Here is a 14,667-nt window from a genome sequence, read left to right as displayed (position 1 = left end):
TTGAGCTGATGTAAAGTAAACATGTGGGAAATTTTACCGCTAACGTGAAGTACAATATGTCACGAAAAAACAGTCTCAGAATCGCCAAGATCCGTTGAAGCGTTCCAGATTTTTTACCTTATAAAGGGACAGTGGTCCGAATTGTAAAAATTGGCCCGGTCATTAACGTGCAAACCACCGTCGGGGGTAAAGGGGTTAAAGGCATAGTAATCTTACTTTATTAAACTTTTGACTTTGTAGTAATAAAAATGCCTTAAAACTTTCTCTCTCATTATTCTGGCACTAGATGGTGGACCGATTCTAACGCATTGGGTATTCTAGAATATGTATGCAGTTTATTTATGAAGATTTAAGAATAATGCAATGAATACACAGGATTTTCCAGGTAAAATATATACATTATCATTAAATGTTATTGCTCATAGAACTTAATACAACTGAACGAAATTAGTAAACAGATTATCAACTACGTCGCGCTGTGAGTGAGGGTTAAATTCTGAACTACGTGGCACTGTGACTGACAGAACTTGTACAGTAAACCTGACTGAACTATGTGGCACTATGACTGACAGAACTTGTACAGTAAACCTGACTGAACTACGTGGCACTGTGACTGACAGAACATGTACAGTAAACCTGACTGAACTATGTGGCACTGTGACTGACAGAACTTGTACAGTAAACCTGACTGAACTACGTGGCACTGTGACTGACAGAACTTGTACAGTAAACCTGACTGAACTACGTGGCACTGTGACTGACAGAACATGTACAGTAAATCTGACTGAACTACGTGGCACTGTGACTGACAGAACTTGTACAGTAAACCTGACTGAACTATGTGGCACTGTGACTGACAGAACTTGTACAGTAAACCTGACTGAACTATGTGGCACTGTGACTGACAGAACTTGTACAGTAAACCTGACTGAACTATGTGGCACTATGACTGACAGAACTTGTACAGTAAACCTGACTGAACTACGTGGCACTGTGACTGACAGAACTTGTACAGTAAACCTGACTGAACTATGTGGCACTATGACTGACAGAACTTGTTCAGTAAACCTGACTGAACTATGTGGCACTATGACTGACAGAACTTGTTCAGTAAACCTGACTGAACTACGTGGCACTGTGACTGACAGAACTTGTTCAGTAAACCTGACTGAACTATGTGGCACTGTGACTGACAGAACTTGTACAGTAAACCTGACTGAACTACGTGGCACTGTGACTGACAGAACTTGTACAGTAAACCTGACTGAACTACGTGGCACTGTGACTGACAGAACTTGTTCAGTAAACCTGACTGAACTACGTGGCACTGTGACTGACAGAACTTGTTCAGTAAACCTGACTGAACTATGTGGCACTGTGACTGACAGAACTTGTACAGTAAACCTGACTGAACTATGTGGCACTGTGACTGACAGAACTTGTTCAGTAAAGATGAGTGAACTATGTGGCACTATGACTGACAGAACTTGTACAGGAAACCTGACTGAACTATGTGGCACTATGACTGACAGAACTTGTACAGTAAACCTGACTGAACTATGTGGCACTGTGACTGACAGAACTTGTTCAGTAAAGATGAGTGAACTATGTGGCACTATGACTGACAGAACTTGTTCAGTAAAGATGAGTGAACTATGTGGCACTGTGACTGACAGAACTTGTTCAGTAAACCTGACTGAACTATGTGGCACTATGACTGACAGAACTTGTACAGTAAACCTGACTGAACTATGTGGCACTGTGACTGACAGAACTTGTTCAGTAAACCTGACTGAACTATGTGGCACTATGACTGACGGAACTTGTTCAGTAAACCTGACTGAACTATGTGGCACTGTGACTGACAGAACTTGTTCAGTAAAGATGAGTGAACTATGTGGCACTATGACTGACAGAACTTGTTCAGTAAAGATGAGTGAACTATGTGGCACTATGACTGACAGAACTTGTTCAGTAAAGATGAGTGAACTATGTGGCACTATGACTGACAGAACTTGTTCAGTAAACCTGACTGAACTATGTGGCACTGTGACTGACAGAACTTGTCCAGTAAAGGTGACTGAACTATGTGGCACTGTGACTGACAGAACTTGTACAGTAAAGATGAGTGAACTATGTGGCACTATGACTGACAGAACTTGTTCAGTAAAGATGAGTGAACTATGTGGCACTGTGACTGACAGAACTTGTTCAGTAAACCTGACTGAACTATGTGGCACTGTGACTGACAGAACATGTACAGTAAACCTGACTGAACTATGTGGCACTGTGACTGACAGAACATGTACAGTAAACCTGACTGAACTATGTGGCACTGTGACTGACAGAACTTGTACAGTAAAGATGAGTGAACTATGTGGCACTATGACTGACAGAACTTGTTCAGTAAAGATGAGTGAACTATGTGGCACTGTGACTGACAGAACTTGTTCAGTAAACCTGACTGAACTACGTGGCACTGTGACTGACAGAACTTGTTCAGTAAACCTGACTGAACTATGTGGCACTGTGACTGACAGAACTTGTCCAGTAAAGGTGACTGAACTATGTGGCACTGTGACTGACAGAACATGTACAGTAAACCTGACTGAACTATGTGGCACTGTGACTGACAGAACTTGTACAGTAAAGATGAGTGAACTATGTGGCACTATGACTGACAGAACTTGTTCAGTAAAGATGAGTGAACTATGTGGCACTGTGACTGACAGAACTTGTTCAGTAAACCTGACTGAACTATGTGGCACTGTGACTGACAGAACTTGTTCAGTAAACCTGACTGAACTACGTGGCACTGTGACTGACAGAACTTGTACAGTAAACCTGACTGAACTATGTGGCACTGTGACTGACAGAACTTGTACAGTAAACCTGACTGAACTATGTGGCACTGTGACTGACAGAACTTGTTCAGTAAACCTGACTGAACTACGTGGCACTGTGACTGACAGAACTTGTACAGTAAACCTGACTGAACTATGTGGCACTATGACTGACAGAACTTGTTCAGTAAAGATGAGTGAACTATGTGGCACTGTGACTGACAGAACTTGTACAGTAAACCTGACTGAACTACGTGGCACTGTGACTGACAGAACTTGTACAGTAAACCTGACTGAACTATGTGGCACTGTGACTGACAGAACTTGTACAGTAAACCTGACTGAACTATGTGGCACTGTGACTGACAGAACTTGTACAGTAAACCTGACTGAACTATGTGGCACTGTGACTGACAGAACTTGTTCAGTAAACCTGACTGAACTACGTGGCACTGTGACTGACAGAACTTGTACAGTAAACCTGACTGAACTATGTGGCACTGTGACTGACAGAACTTGTACAGTAAACCTGACTGAACTATGTGGCACTGTGACTGACAGAACTTGTACAGTAAACCTGACTGAACTATGTGGCACTGTGACTGACAGAACTTGTACAGTAAACCTGACTGAACTATGTGGCACTGTGACTGACAGAACTTGTACAGTAAACCTGACTGAACTATGTGGCACTATGACTGACAGAACTTGTTCAGTAAAGATGAGTGAACTATGTGGCACTGTGACTGACAGAACTTGTTCAGTAAACCTGACAACTATGTGGCACTGTGACTGACAGAACTTGTTCAGTAAACCTGACTGAACTATGTGGCACTGTGACTGACAGAACTTGTACAGTAAAGATGAGTGAACTATGTGGCACTATGACTGACAGAACTTGTTCAGTAAACCTGACTGAACTACGTGGCACTGTGACTGACAGAACTTGTTCAGTAAAGAAGAGTGAACTATGTGGCACTATGACTGACAGAACTTGTTCAGTAAACCTGACTGAACTACGTGGCACTGTGACTGACAGAACTTGTTCAGTAAAGATGAGTGAACTATGTGGCACTATGACTGACAGAACTTGTTCAGTAAACCTGACTGAACTATGTGGCACTGTGACTGACAGAACTTGTACAGTAAACCTGACTGAACTACGTGGCACTGTGACTGACAGAACTTGTACAGTAAACCTGACTGAACTACGTGGCACTGTGACTGACAGAACTTGTACAGTAAACCTGACTGAACTACGTGGCACTGTGACTGACAGAACTTGTACAGTAAACCTGACTGAACTACGTGGCACTGTGACTGACAGAACTTGTTCAGTAAACCTGACAACTATGTGGCACTGTGACTGACAGAACTTGTTCAGTAAACCTGACTGAACTATGTGGCACTGTGACTGACAGAACTTGTACAGTAAAGATGAGTGAACTATGTGGCACTATGACTGACAGAACTTGTTCAGTAAAGAAGAGTGAACTATGTGGCACTATGACTGACAGAACTTGTTCAGTAAACCTGACTGAACTATGTGGCACTATGACTGACAGAACTTGTTCAGTAAACCTGACTGAACTACGTGGCACTGTGACTGACAGAACTTGTTCAGTAAACCTGACAACTATGTGGCACTGTGACTGACAGAACTTGTACAGTAAATATGAGTGAACTATGTGGCACTATGACTGACAGAACTTGTTCAGTAAAGAAGAGTGAACTATGTGGCACTATGACTGACAGAACTTGTTCAGTAAACCTGACTGAACTATGTGGCACTATGACTGACAGAACTTGTTCAGTAAACCTGACTGAACTACGTGGCACTGTGACTGACAGAACTTGCTCAGTAAACCTGACTGAACTACGTGCCACTATGACTGACACGACGGGCGCGACCAATCAGCGACGCGGGATTTCCGTTACAGACAGAATTAGACGATTATACAGTAGATTTGGCAAATATCAATAATTATGGTAATCCTAATTGACCTAAAACAGGAAAGGTTTATTCTGATTTCATATTGAGAAAAGCATGCAGATGTGTCTTTTTATATAGTGCGTGGAAACTTCTGGTTTTAACTGTAAGGCTTTGTGGCCCACGTTGCGTTTTTTTAAGCGTTTCCGCAGTGTTTGTGCCGGCTCAGACGCTGCAGAAACGCGTAAAAGAAGCTTCAAATTAATTTACATGCGTTTTTGCTTTTTGTGCCAATGCATGCGTTTTTAAACGCTCAGGAATCGCTTAGTGGCTAAAAACGCAGCATGCTCATTAATTTCCACATTGCTCCGCGTTTTTATCCTTTCCTAATGTTCCCAGAAAATGCGCGTAAAAAAACGCGTCAAAAACGCGCAAAAAACGTGCGGAAAAAAACCACATGTTTAATGGAAAGGGGGATCAGTTTCCTGAGCGTTTAAAAACGCTAACGTGGGCACATAGCCTAAATGTTTGTACTTGGTTTGAACAGTCATTCTGTGCTGACAGCGACCCTTTTAAGAAACACATAGAATACATGCAGCTGAACACTCCGATCCGAGTGCTGGCGGCAGTGCCGGCCTTTGACGTGAGTTTCTCACAAGTGTGGCCCCAACCTAATTTTCCCATCTCCTGTGTGTGTCTAAAGTACTTTCTATGTGACCCAGATAAGGAGTGGCTCATTTGTTACTGATAATGATAGTAAGGTTTGCACCTTCAAAGAAATCGTCTAATAGTTAAAAAAAATCTTTGGCTTGTAAATAGAGATGAGAAAGATTTGCAGGACCCTGGTCCACAGGCCACGTCAGTCACCAGATCAGAGCCATGCGAAAAGCCTCTTACCTACTGGTATTCCCGGCTCCATTTTTGATTCGAAGGTGTGACATAATTGTTGTGGAATGATATCGTGCCTCTCAGGCTAATCAAAATTGTAGCAAGGAATTCCGCCAAGGAGGAGAAGGTTCGCAAAGCTCTAGTGACCATGGACTACTTAAGCTGCAAATCCTTTTTCTCATCAATACTTTTAAAACGCTACCGCAACAGTAATGGAATATGTTGATACGCACCGGACGAGGGCGGTCCGTTTAGAACTTCAGATCCCACTGCTTGCTTTTCTTTAAAGCCAAGAGGGGAATTCGACAGCATAATGTCATCTGTCTGGGTTTCAATGTTGCAAAACCCAATTTTTGTCAGTTCCACGTCATGCGGCATTTCTTCCCGGGCATATAGTTTTTCGTTTGGGAAGCTGGTGGGATAGACCTGAAGAAGGTCTTCTCCCACTTTTATACTTTGGATCGTTATGTTGGTTGGAAGAATTATCAAAGAATGTTGAAGGCTCTTGTTTCTTGCATCTATTTTTTTCTTTTGTATTTTTACATATTTTTTCTTCAAATCTTCTTCGATGATATTTTCCCCTTCTTTGACATTTGGGAAAATAGAGGGAACGGCAACAAAACTCAAAGATTTTCGATAGTCAAGATTGCTAATGTACGACTCTGGGGTAAAGTGGAGCGAGCACAGACGATATTTGTTCTGTTGGTTCCCATCCAATATCTTCTGGGCCATAGTGTTTAGATCTTTAAATATCTGTCCAGTCTGTTGCAGCCATAATTTTATTCTGGAGATATCCTTAGGGAAGGAGTGCATAATTATCTGCTTGCTCTGGCCCTTTCTTCCAGTGGTGCTATTACATTGATTCACCAAACAGCTAGGCATGATTTTGCAAAAAAACAAACTATCCTGTATGTAAAAGAAAAAAATAAGAGAAACAAATAAATACATGAGATTTTATCTTTACACACTCCTCAACACCAAGAAGAAAAAGTCATGGAATTATGGAAATCACAAGATGGAGACATGCTACTGATCTGCCAATGGTGGAAGAATGGAAAAAAGATTTTCAAAACATCTCGATTTATTCAATATCGTGCAGGGAGCAATTATTGGTTGTCTGAGGAATGTTCTGCCGCACTGAATGCACTTGGGCAAATCATCAAGATCCGCTGCTGGCAGCTCCTGTGTTATTGCCGCCCAATGATGCCCCAGATGAACTCGATGGGAGTCCGAAGATGATACAGGTAATGGTAGCACGTTTAGACCACACAGGCGGCTCACAGTAGCACCAGCAACATGCGGACTGGAGCTGTGTTGAAAAAGTGATCCCATGGGTCGGCTTCATAGGAGTACCAATATGGCGTTAATAGGCGTCTTTAATAGGCAAAGGGGGCTGTATGTACCAAAACGATTGCTTCACAAAACTGGGCCATTAAAATGTTACTGTCAGAAACTTCCAGTGGCATTTAAATGGTAAAACCACAGTGATCAGAGCTAATCAGTTGCCAACCCATTTAAATACTCAGTGTACTATATCCAGGATGGGCTGTAGTGGTTGTCATGTTGCACTGTTTAGCTTTCACACATTCACCTTTGATGTCATCTGTGGTTACAAATCAGCTGACAAAAAGTCAGATAAATGAGTTAAGCCCCTTTTACATTTAGCGATGCACCAGCGATCCGACCAGCGATATGACCCGGTCAGGATCGCTGGTGCATCGCTAAATGATCGCTAGTGAGCTTTCATACAGAAAGATCTCACAGCGATGCAGCAGCGACGCAGCGCACGATACTTACCATTCACACACAGCGATCCTGACGTCCTCCCGCCCGCCTCCACGCGTCGCTCGTCATCACAGCAGGAAGTCTCAGCAGGAAGCGCCCGACAAGAAATGGAGCCGGACATTCTCGCGCGATCAGCAATGGACAGCGGGGGAGCCGGTCGGAGGTAAGTATCACACATAGCGATATCGCTAGCAATATCGCTATAACGTCACAAAAACCAGTGACGTTTTAGCGATATCGCTTAGTGTAAAACCCCCTTTACACACTCTCTCATTAGAATGAGCTCACTAATGGATTCTCAGTTAACTAATTCAGGAGCCAGCTATGTGCTCTGATACATAGAGGCCTTAGAAGGTAAACAGTGCAAAATTTTACTGATTAGAAAAATGATTTTTTTTTTTGGCCCCAAATACATCTTAACGATGAATTACGGACATAGCACGTCATGATCAGATGTCAGTTCCCGCATCGTGACTTGCTATGTCCGTCATGCATTTAAACTCTCACTTTGTGTAAACACGAAAAGACAGTTCCGTGCCGACAGCTGAGCGGCACGACAACCCATGCTGTCGGTCGCCGCACTCAAGGCACTGTGATTGGTCAGTCCAGCTGACTGACCAATCACAGCATGATTGCGCAGAAGGTCCTGAAATATCAATATCTCCCGCCAGATCACAGCAGGAGCTCAGCGCTGCTAGTGGCCGAGCTCCTGCTGTGACAGACAGGGATGGTGCCAGCATTGCCTATGGCTGTTTAAACCTCTAAATGATCCCTAAACGATCAAGAGCGATTGCAACATTTAGGAGGCTGGGAGAGGAAGGAGGTCTTCATGACAACCCCCAGGTCAACCACCTACGGAAAGCCTCTTAGACCATGCGCAGAGCATGGTCTAAGGAGCTCCCGTCAGTGAAGAACCAAAAAGAGTACACAGATTTGGTATTGCCATGTCCATAGCTCCCAACCATCCCGATTCTCGCGGGACAGTCCCGGTTTTGACACCCCCCACCCGCGTCCCGCCCGGAACGCTATTTTTCCCGCATTGCACTGAGCCGCTACACCCCCCCATGCACCAATCCCATCCTCGCCGTCCCAGAGAGATCCACCGCAGCCTGCAATGATGTGGCTGGGCTGTGTGTTCTGTGCGCAAAGGACCTGTGATGAGGTCACAGGAGGGGAGGAGTCAGGGGTCACATGATCAGGAGCCTCAGTGTCTGCAGGACTCTGCTGTGCTGGTTGTCATGTGCTGGATGAGGTGAAGTTTATGTGTGGGGTCAGGAGGGGTTTACAGGGTGGATGGAGAGGAGCCGTGTGTATATGGAACGGAACTGTGTGTGTGTATGGAGCAGAGCCGTGTATGTACGGAGCGGAGCCGCATGTGTACGAGGCGTATGGAGCGGTGCCGTGTGTACGAGGTGTACGGAGCGGAGCCGCGTGTGTATGAGGTGTACAGAATGGAGTCCTGTGTGTACAAAGTGTACGGAGCTGAGTCATGTGTTTACGGAGCTGAGCAGAGCCGTGTGTGTACGAGGTGTACGGAGCAGAGCAGTGTGTGTATGAGGTGTACGGAGCAGAGCCGTGTGTGTACGAGGTGTATGAAGCGGAGCCATGTGCGTACGAGGTGTATGGAACGGAGCCCTGTGTGTACAAAGTGTACGGAGCTGAGCCGTGTGTTTACGGAGCTGAGCGCATGGAACGAAGCCGCGTGTGTACGGAGTAGAGCCGCATGTGTGCGGGGCGTACGAAACAGAGCCCTGTGTGTATGAAGAGTATGGAGCTGAGCCATGTGTGTACGGAGCGGAGCAGAGCTGTGGGTGTACGGAGTGGAGTTGCGTGTGTACAAGGTTTATGGAGTGGAGCCATGTGTGTACAAGGTGTACAGAGCGTGGCTGCGTGTGTACAAGGTGTACGTAGCAGAGCCTCATGTGTACGAGGTTTCCAGAGTGGAGCCATGTGTGTGTGCGAGGTGTACAGAGCGGAGCCGTGTGTGTACACAGGAGTACACGGTGGATCCCCGAGGAGCACTTTAAAATTCGCATTTGACGTTCCACCGGAAGTGACGTGCTGGAAGCTGACCGTAAATGAGGTAATTTCGGGAGGAGAATGTGACGGAACTATGGAGGCACTTCAGGGAACGCTTCAGATCCATCACCGTGTCCTCGTCCGACAGTGTGGACAGCAGGATTGCCTTGGACTTGTGGATGTCGGCCATGTGAGCGGATCATGATACGTCCTGCATCAGGAGGCTCAGGTGGGCACTACAATGTGAGCCGGACTGCTATAGTATCTTTATAGAATCTTTATTTCTTTCTCTCTTCTTTCTTTCCCCTCTTCCTTTCTCTCTCTCTGATCTTTCTTTCTTTCCCCTCTTTCTTTCTCTCTATTCTTCCTTTCCCCTCTTTCTTTCCTCCCTCTGTTCTTTCTTTCTCTTTCTCTCTCTGTTCTTTCTTTCCCCTCTTTCTTTCTCTCCCTTTGTTTTTTCTTTCCCCTTTCTTTTTTTCTCTCTCTGTTCTTGTTCTTTCTTTCTCTGTTCTTTTTTTCTGTCCCCTTTCTTTCTCTCTGCTATTTTTTCTTTCCCCTTTCTTTCTGTGTTCTTTCTTTCTCTCTGTTCTTTCTTTCCCCTCTCTCTGTTCTTTTTCCCCTTTCTCTCTCCCTTTCTGTTCTATCTCTCTCTGTTCTTTTTTCTGTCCCCTCTTTCTTTCTGTTTCTTGCTTTCCCCTCTTTCTTTCTCAGTTCTTTCCCTTCTTTCTGCTTCTCTTTGTTCTTTCTTTCCCCTTTCTTTCTGTCTCTAATCTTATTCTTTCTCTCTCTGTTCTTCCTTTCTTTCTCTGTGCTCTTTCTTTACCCCTTTATTTCTCTCTGTTCTTTCTCTCTCTCTTTCTTTTTTTCTGTCCCCTTTCCTTATCTCTGTTCTTTCTTTCTCTGTTTCTTTCTCTGTTCTTTCTTTCCCCTCTTTCTTTCTCTTTCGCTGTTCTCTATCTTTTTCTCTGTTCTTTCTTTCCCCTTTCTTTCCGTCTCTGTTCTTTCTTTCTCTCTGTTTTCTCTTTTCCTCAGTACCAGTCAGTGTGCCAACAGTACCAGCCACTGTGCCCTCAGTACCAGTCAGTGTGATCAGCAGTGCTAAATGGGTGCGGTTGCGGCATGGACATGGGTGTGACTAGTTCTGAATTGGGTGTGGTCAGGGCGTGGTCACGCCGCAGCCTTTTTCCCTCTTTCCCTTCTTCAAAAGTTGGGAGGTATGGTTAACCCCTTCAGTGAATGCCGTCAAAAATAAATAAATGGCAAACTATGCTTTTTCATCATACCACTGGAAAAAAGTGGAATAAAATGCGATCAAACAGACGAATGTAAATAAAAAGAGTTGAAAATGTCATCTTGTCCAGCAAAAACGAGCTGCCATTCAGCGCCATCAGCGGAAAAATTTCAGTTATAGCTCTCAGAATAAAGCGATGCAACTCTAATATTTTTTTCTATAAAATCGCTTTTATTGTGTGAAAGCACCAAACATAAAAGAAATTATATACGGTAAATGTGGTATCGCTGTCGTCATACTGATCCGAAGAATAAAGCAATTTTACAACACGTGGAATGGCATTAAAAAAAAAATAATCTTGAATTGCTGGTTTTTGTTCATTCTGCCTCCCAAAAAAACAGAGCAGAAAGCGATCAAAAAATGTCATGTGCCCGAAAAAGGTACCAATAAAACCATCAACTCGTCCCGCAAAAAAACAAGTTTTGATGTGGTGGTCTCTTAATTTTTGCCAGAGATGCAAGTTCTTTGAGGAGTGTGGTTTCCAAAATGGGGTCATTTGTGGGGGATATCCAGTGTTTAGGCACAACAGGGGCTCTGCAAACACGACATGGCGTCCGCTAATTATTCCAGCAAATTTTGTGTTCACAAAGTCAAATGGTTCTCCTTCCCTTCCGAGCCCTGCCGTGCGCCCAAACAGTAGTTTACCCCCATATATAGGGTATTGGCATACTCAGGAGATATTACAAAACAAACTATATGGTCCATTTTCTTGTAAAAATGTAAAACTTGGGGCTTAATGAACATTTTTGTGGGAAAAAATGAAATGTTCGTTTCTTCCTTCCACATTGCTTCAGTTCCTGTGAAGCATTGAAGGGTTAATACATTTATTGAATGTGGTTTTGCGCACTTTGAGGGGTGCAGTTTTTAAAATGGTGTCACTTTTGGGTATTTTCTGTAATATAGGCCCCTCAAAGTCACTTCAAATGTGATGTGGTCCCTAAAAAATAACTTTGTAAAATTTTGTTGGAAAATGAGGAGGTACTAGTAAACTTTTAACCCTTCTAACAAAAAAATATATTAAAAAAATGATGCAGATGTAAAGGAGACATGTGAGAAATGTTATTTAACTATTTTGTGTGATATATCTCATTTAAGGGCATAAAAATTGAAAATCGAGAAATTTTCTAACTTTTTGACAAAATTCCAATATTTTTGACAAATAAAAGCAAAAATTGTGACCTACGGTAAGTTTACTAGGAAAATGAAGTACAATATGTTGAGAGAAAACAGTCTCAGAATCAGGGGATTCATTGTAGCGTTCCAGAGATATTATCTCATAAAGTGACACTGGTCATAAAGCATCCATCCCACCTATATAGGGTCCATCCCACCTCTCTCCCATCTGTATAGGGTCCATCCCACTAGTATAATGTCCATCTCACCTGTATAGTGCCTATCCCACCTGTATAGGGTCCATACCACTAGTATATTGTCCATCCCACCTGTATAGGGAGCATCTCACCTACATAGCGTCCATCCCCCCTGTATAGGGTCCATCTCACCTGTATATAGTCATCCCACTTGTATAGCATCCATCCTACCTACAGTATATAGCGTCCACCCCACCTGTATAGCGTCCGTCCCACCTACAGTATATAGTGTCCTTCCCACCTACAATATATAGCGTCCATCCAACCTGTATAGCATCCATCCCACCTACAGTATATAGCGTCCATCCAACCTGTATAGGGTCCATCTCACCTGTATATAGTCCATCCCACCTACAGTATATAGCGTCCATCCCACCTGTAGAGCGTCCATCCCACCTACAGTATATAGCGTCCATCCCACCTGTAGAGCGTCCATTCCACCTACAATATATAGCGTCCATCCCACCTACAGTATATAGGGTCCATCCCACCTACAGTATATAGGGTCCATCCCACCTGTAGAGCGTCCATCCCACCTACAGTATATAGGGTCCATCCCACCTACAGTATATAGCGTCCATCCCACCTGTAGAGCGTCCATCCCACCTACAGTATATAGCGTCCATCCCACCTGTAGAGCGTCCATCCCACCTACAGTATATAGCGTCCATCCCACCTACAGTATATAGGGTCCATCCCACCTACAGTATATAGGGTCCATCCCACCTGTAGAGCGTCCATCCCACCTACAGTATATAGGGTCCATCCCACCTACAGTATATAGGGTCCATCCCACCTACAGTATATAGGGTCCATCCCACCTGTAGAGCGTCCATCCCACCTACAGTATATAGGGTCCATCCCACCTACAGTATATAGCGTCCATCCCACCTGTAGAGCGTCCATCCCACCTACAGTATATAGCGTCCATCCCACCTGTAGAGCGTCCATCCCACCTACAGTATATAGCGTCCATCCCACCTACAGTATATAGGGTCCATCCCACCTACAGTATATAGGGTCCATCCCACCTGTAGAGCGTCCATCCCACCTACAGTATATAGGGTCCATCCCACCTACAGTATATAGGGTCCATCCCACCTACAGTATATAGGGTCCATCCCACCTGTAGAGCGTCCATCCCACCTACAGTATATAGGGTCCATCCCACCTACAGTATATAGCGTCCATCCCACCTGTAGAGCGTCCATCCCACCTACAGTATATAGCGTCCATCCCACCTGTAGAGCGTCCATCCCACCTACAGTATATAGCGTCCATCCCACCTACAGTATATAGGGTCCATCCCACCTACAGTATATAGGGTCCATCCCACCTGTAGAGCGTCCATCCCACCTACAGTATATAGGGTCCATCCCACCTACAGTATATAGGGTCCATCCCACCTACAGTATATAGGGTCCATCCCACCTACAGTATATAGGGTCCATCCCACCTACAGTATATAGCGTCCATCCCACCTGTAGAGCGTCCATTCCACCTACAATATATAGCGTCCATCCCACCTACAGTATATAGGGTCCATCCCACCTACAGTATATAGGGTCCATCCCACCTGTAGAGCGTCCATCCCACCTACAGTATATAGGGTCCATCCCACCTACAGTATATAGCGTCCATCCCACCTGTAGAGCGTCCATCCCACCTACAGTATATAGCGTCCATCCCACCTGTAGAGCGTCCATTCCACCTACAATATATAGCGTCCATCCCACCTACAGTATATAGGGTCCATCCCACCTGTAGAGCGTCCATCCCACCTACAGTATATAGGGTCCATCCCACCTACAGTATATAGCGTCCATCCCACCTACAGTATATAGCGTCCATCCCACCTGTAGAGCGTCCATTCCACCTACAATATATAGCGTCCATCCCACCTACAGTATATAGAGTCCATCCCACCTACAGTATATAGGGTCCATCCCACCTGTAGAGCGTCCATCCCACCTACAGTATATAGGGTCCATCCCACCTACAGTATATAGCGTCCATCCCACCTACAGTATATAGCGTCCATCCCACCTACAGTATATAGGGTCCATCCCACCTACAGTATATAGGGTCCATCCCACCTGTAGAGCTTCCATCCCACCTACAGTATATAGGGTCCATCCCACCTACAGTATATAGGGTCCATCCCACCTACAGTATATAGGGTCCATCCCACCTGTAGAGCGTCCATCCCACCTACAGTATATAGGGTCCATCCCACCTACAGTATATAGCTTCCATCCCACCTGTAGAGCGTCCATCCCACCTACAGTATATAGGGTCCATCCCACCTACAGTATATAGGGTCCATCCCACCTACAGTATATAGGGTCCATCCCACCTGTAGAGCGTCCATCCCACCTACAGTATATAGGGTCCATCCCACCTACAGTATATAGGGTCCATCCCACCTATAGTATACAGGGTCCATCCCACCTACAGTATATAGGGTCCATCCCACCTACAGTATATAGCGTCCATCCCACCTGTAGAGCGTCCATCCCACCTACAGTATATAGCGTCCAT

General features: G+C 44.7%; 1 protein-coding gene across 2 annotated transcripts in view; it reads right to left on the bottom strand.

The window, feature by feature from the left end:
• Positions 1-14,667, bottom strand: part of LOC141100389 (uncharacterized) — a 57,291-nt gene that overhangs the window by 41,049 nt on the left and 1,575 nt on the right. For both annotated transcript variants that reach the window (XM_073588846.1, XM_073588845.1), the window contains exon 2: positions 5,895-6,567. In XM_073588846.1, coding sequence (XP_073444947.1) covers positions 5,895-6,543 — 649 coding nt within the window. In that variant the 5' untranslated portion in view covers positions 6,544-6,567. The remainder of the gene's footprint in view (positions 1-5,894; positions 6,568-14,667) is intronic.

This window comes from Dendrobates tinctorius, unplaced genomic scaffold (assembly GCF_039654945.1).
Source record: "Dendrobates tinctorius isolate UK_male_01 unplaced genomic scaffold, ASM3965494v1 ptg000104l, whole genome shotgun sequence".
Taxonomy (NCBI): Eukaryota; Metazoa; Chordata; class Amphibia; order Anura; family Dendrobatidae; genus Dendrobates; species Dendrobates tinctorius.
The sequence above is the reverse complement of the archived record's forward strand: the minus strand, read 5'-3'. Positions and strand labels throughout refer to the sequence as shown.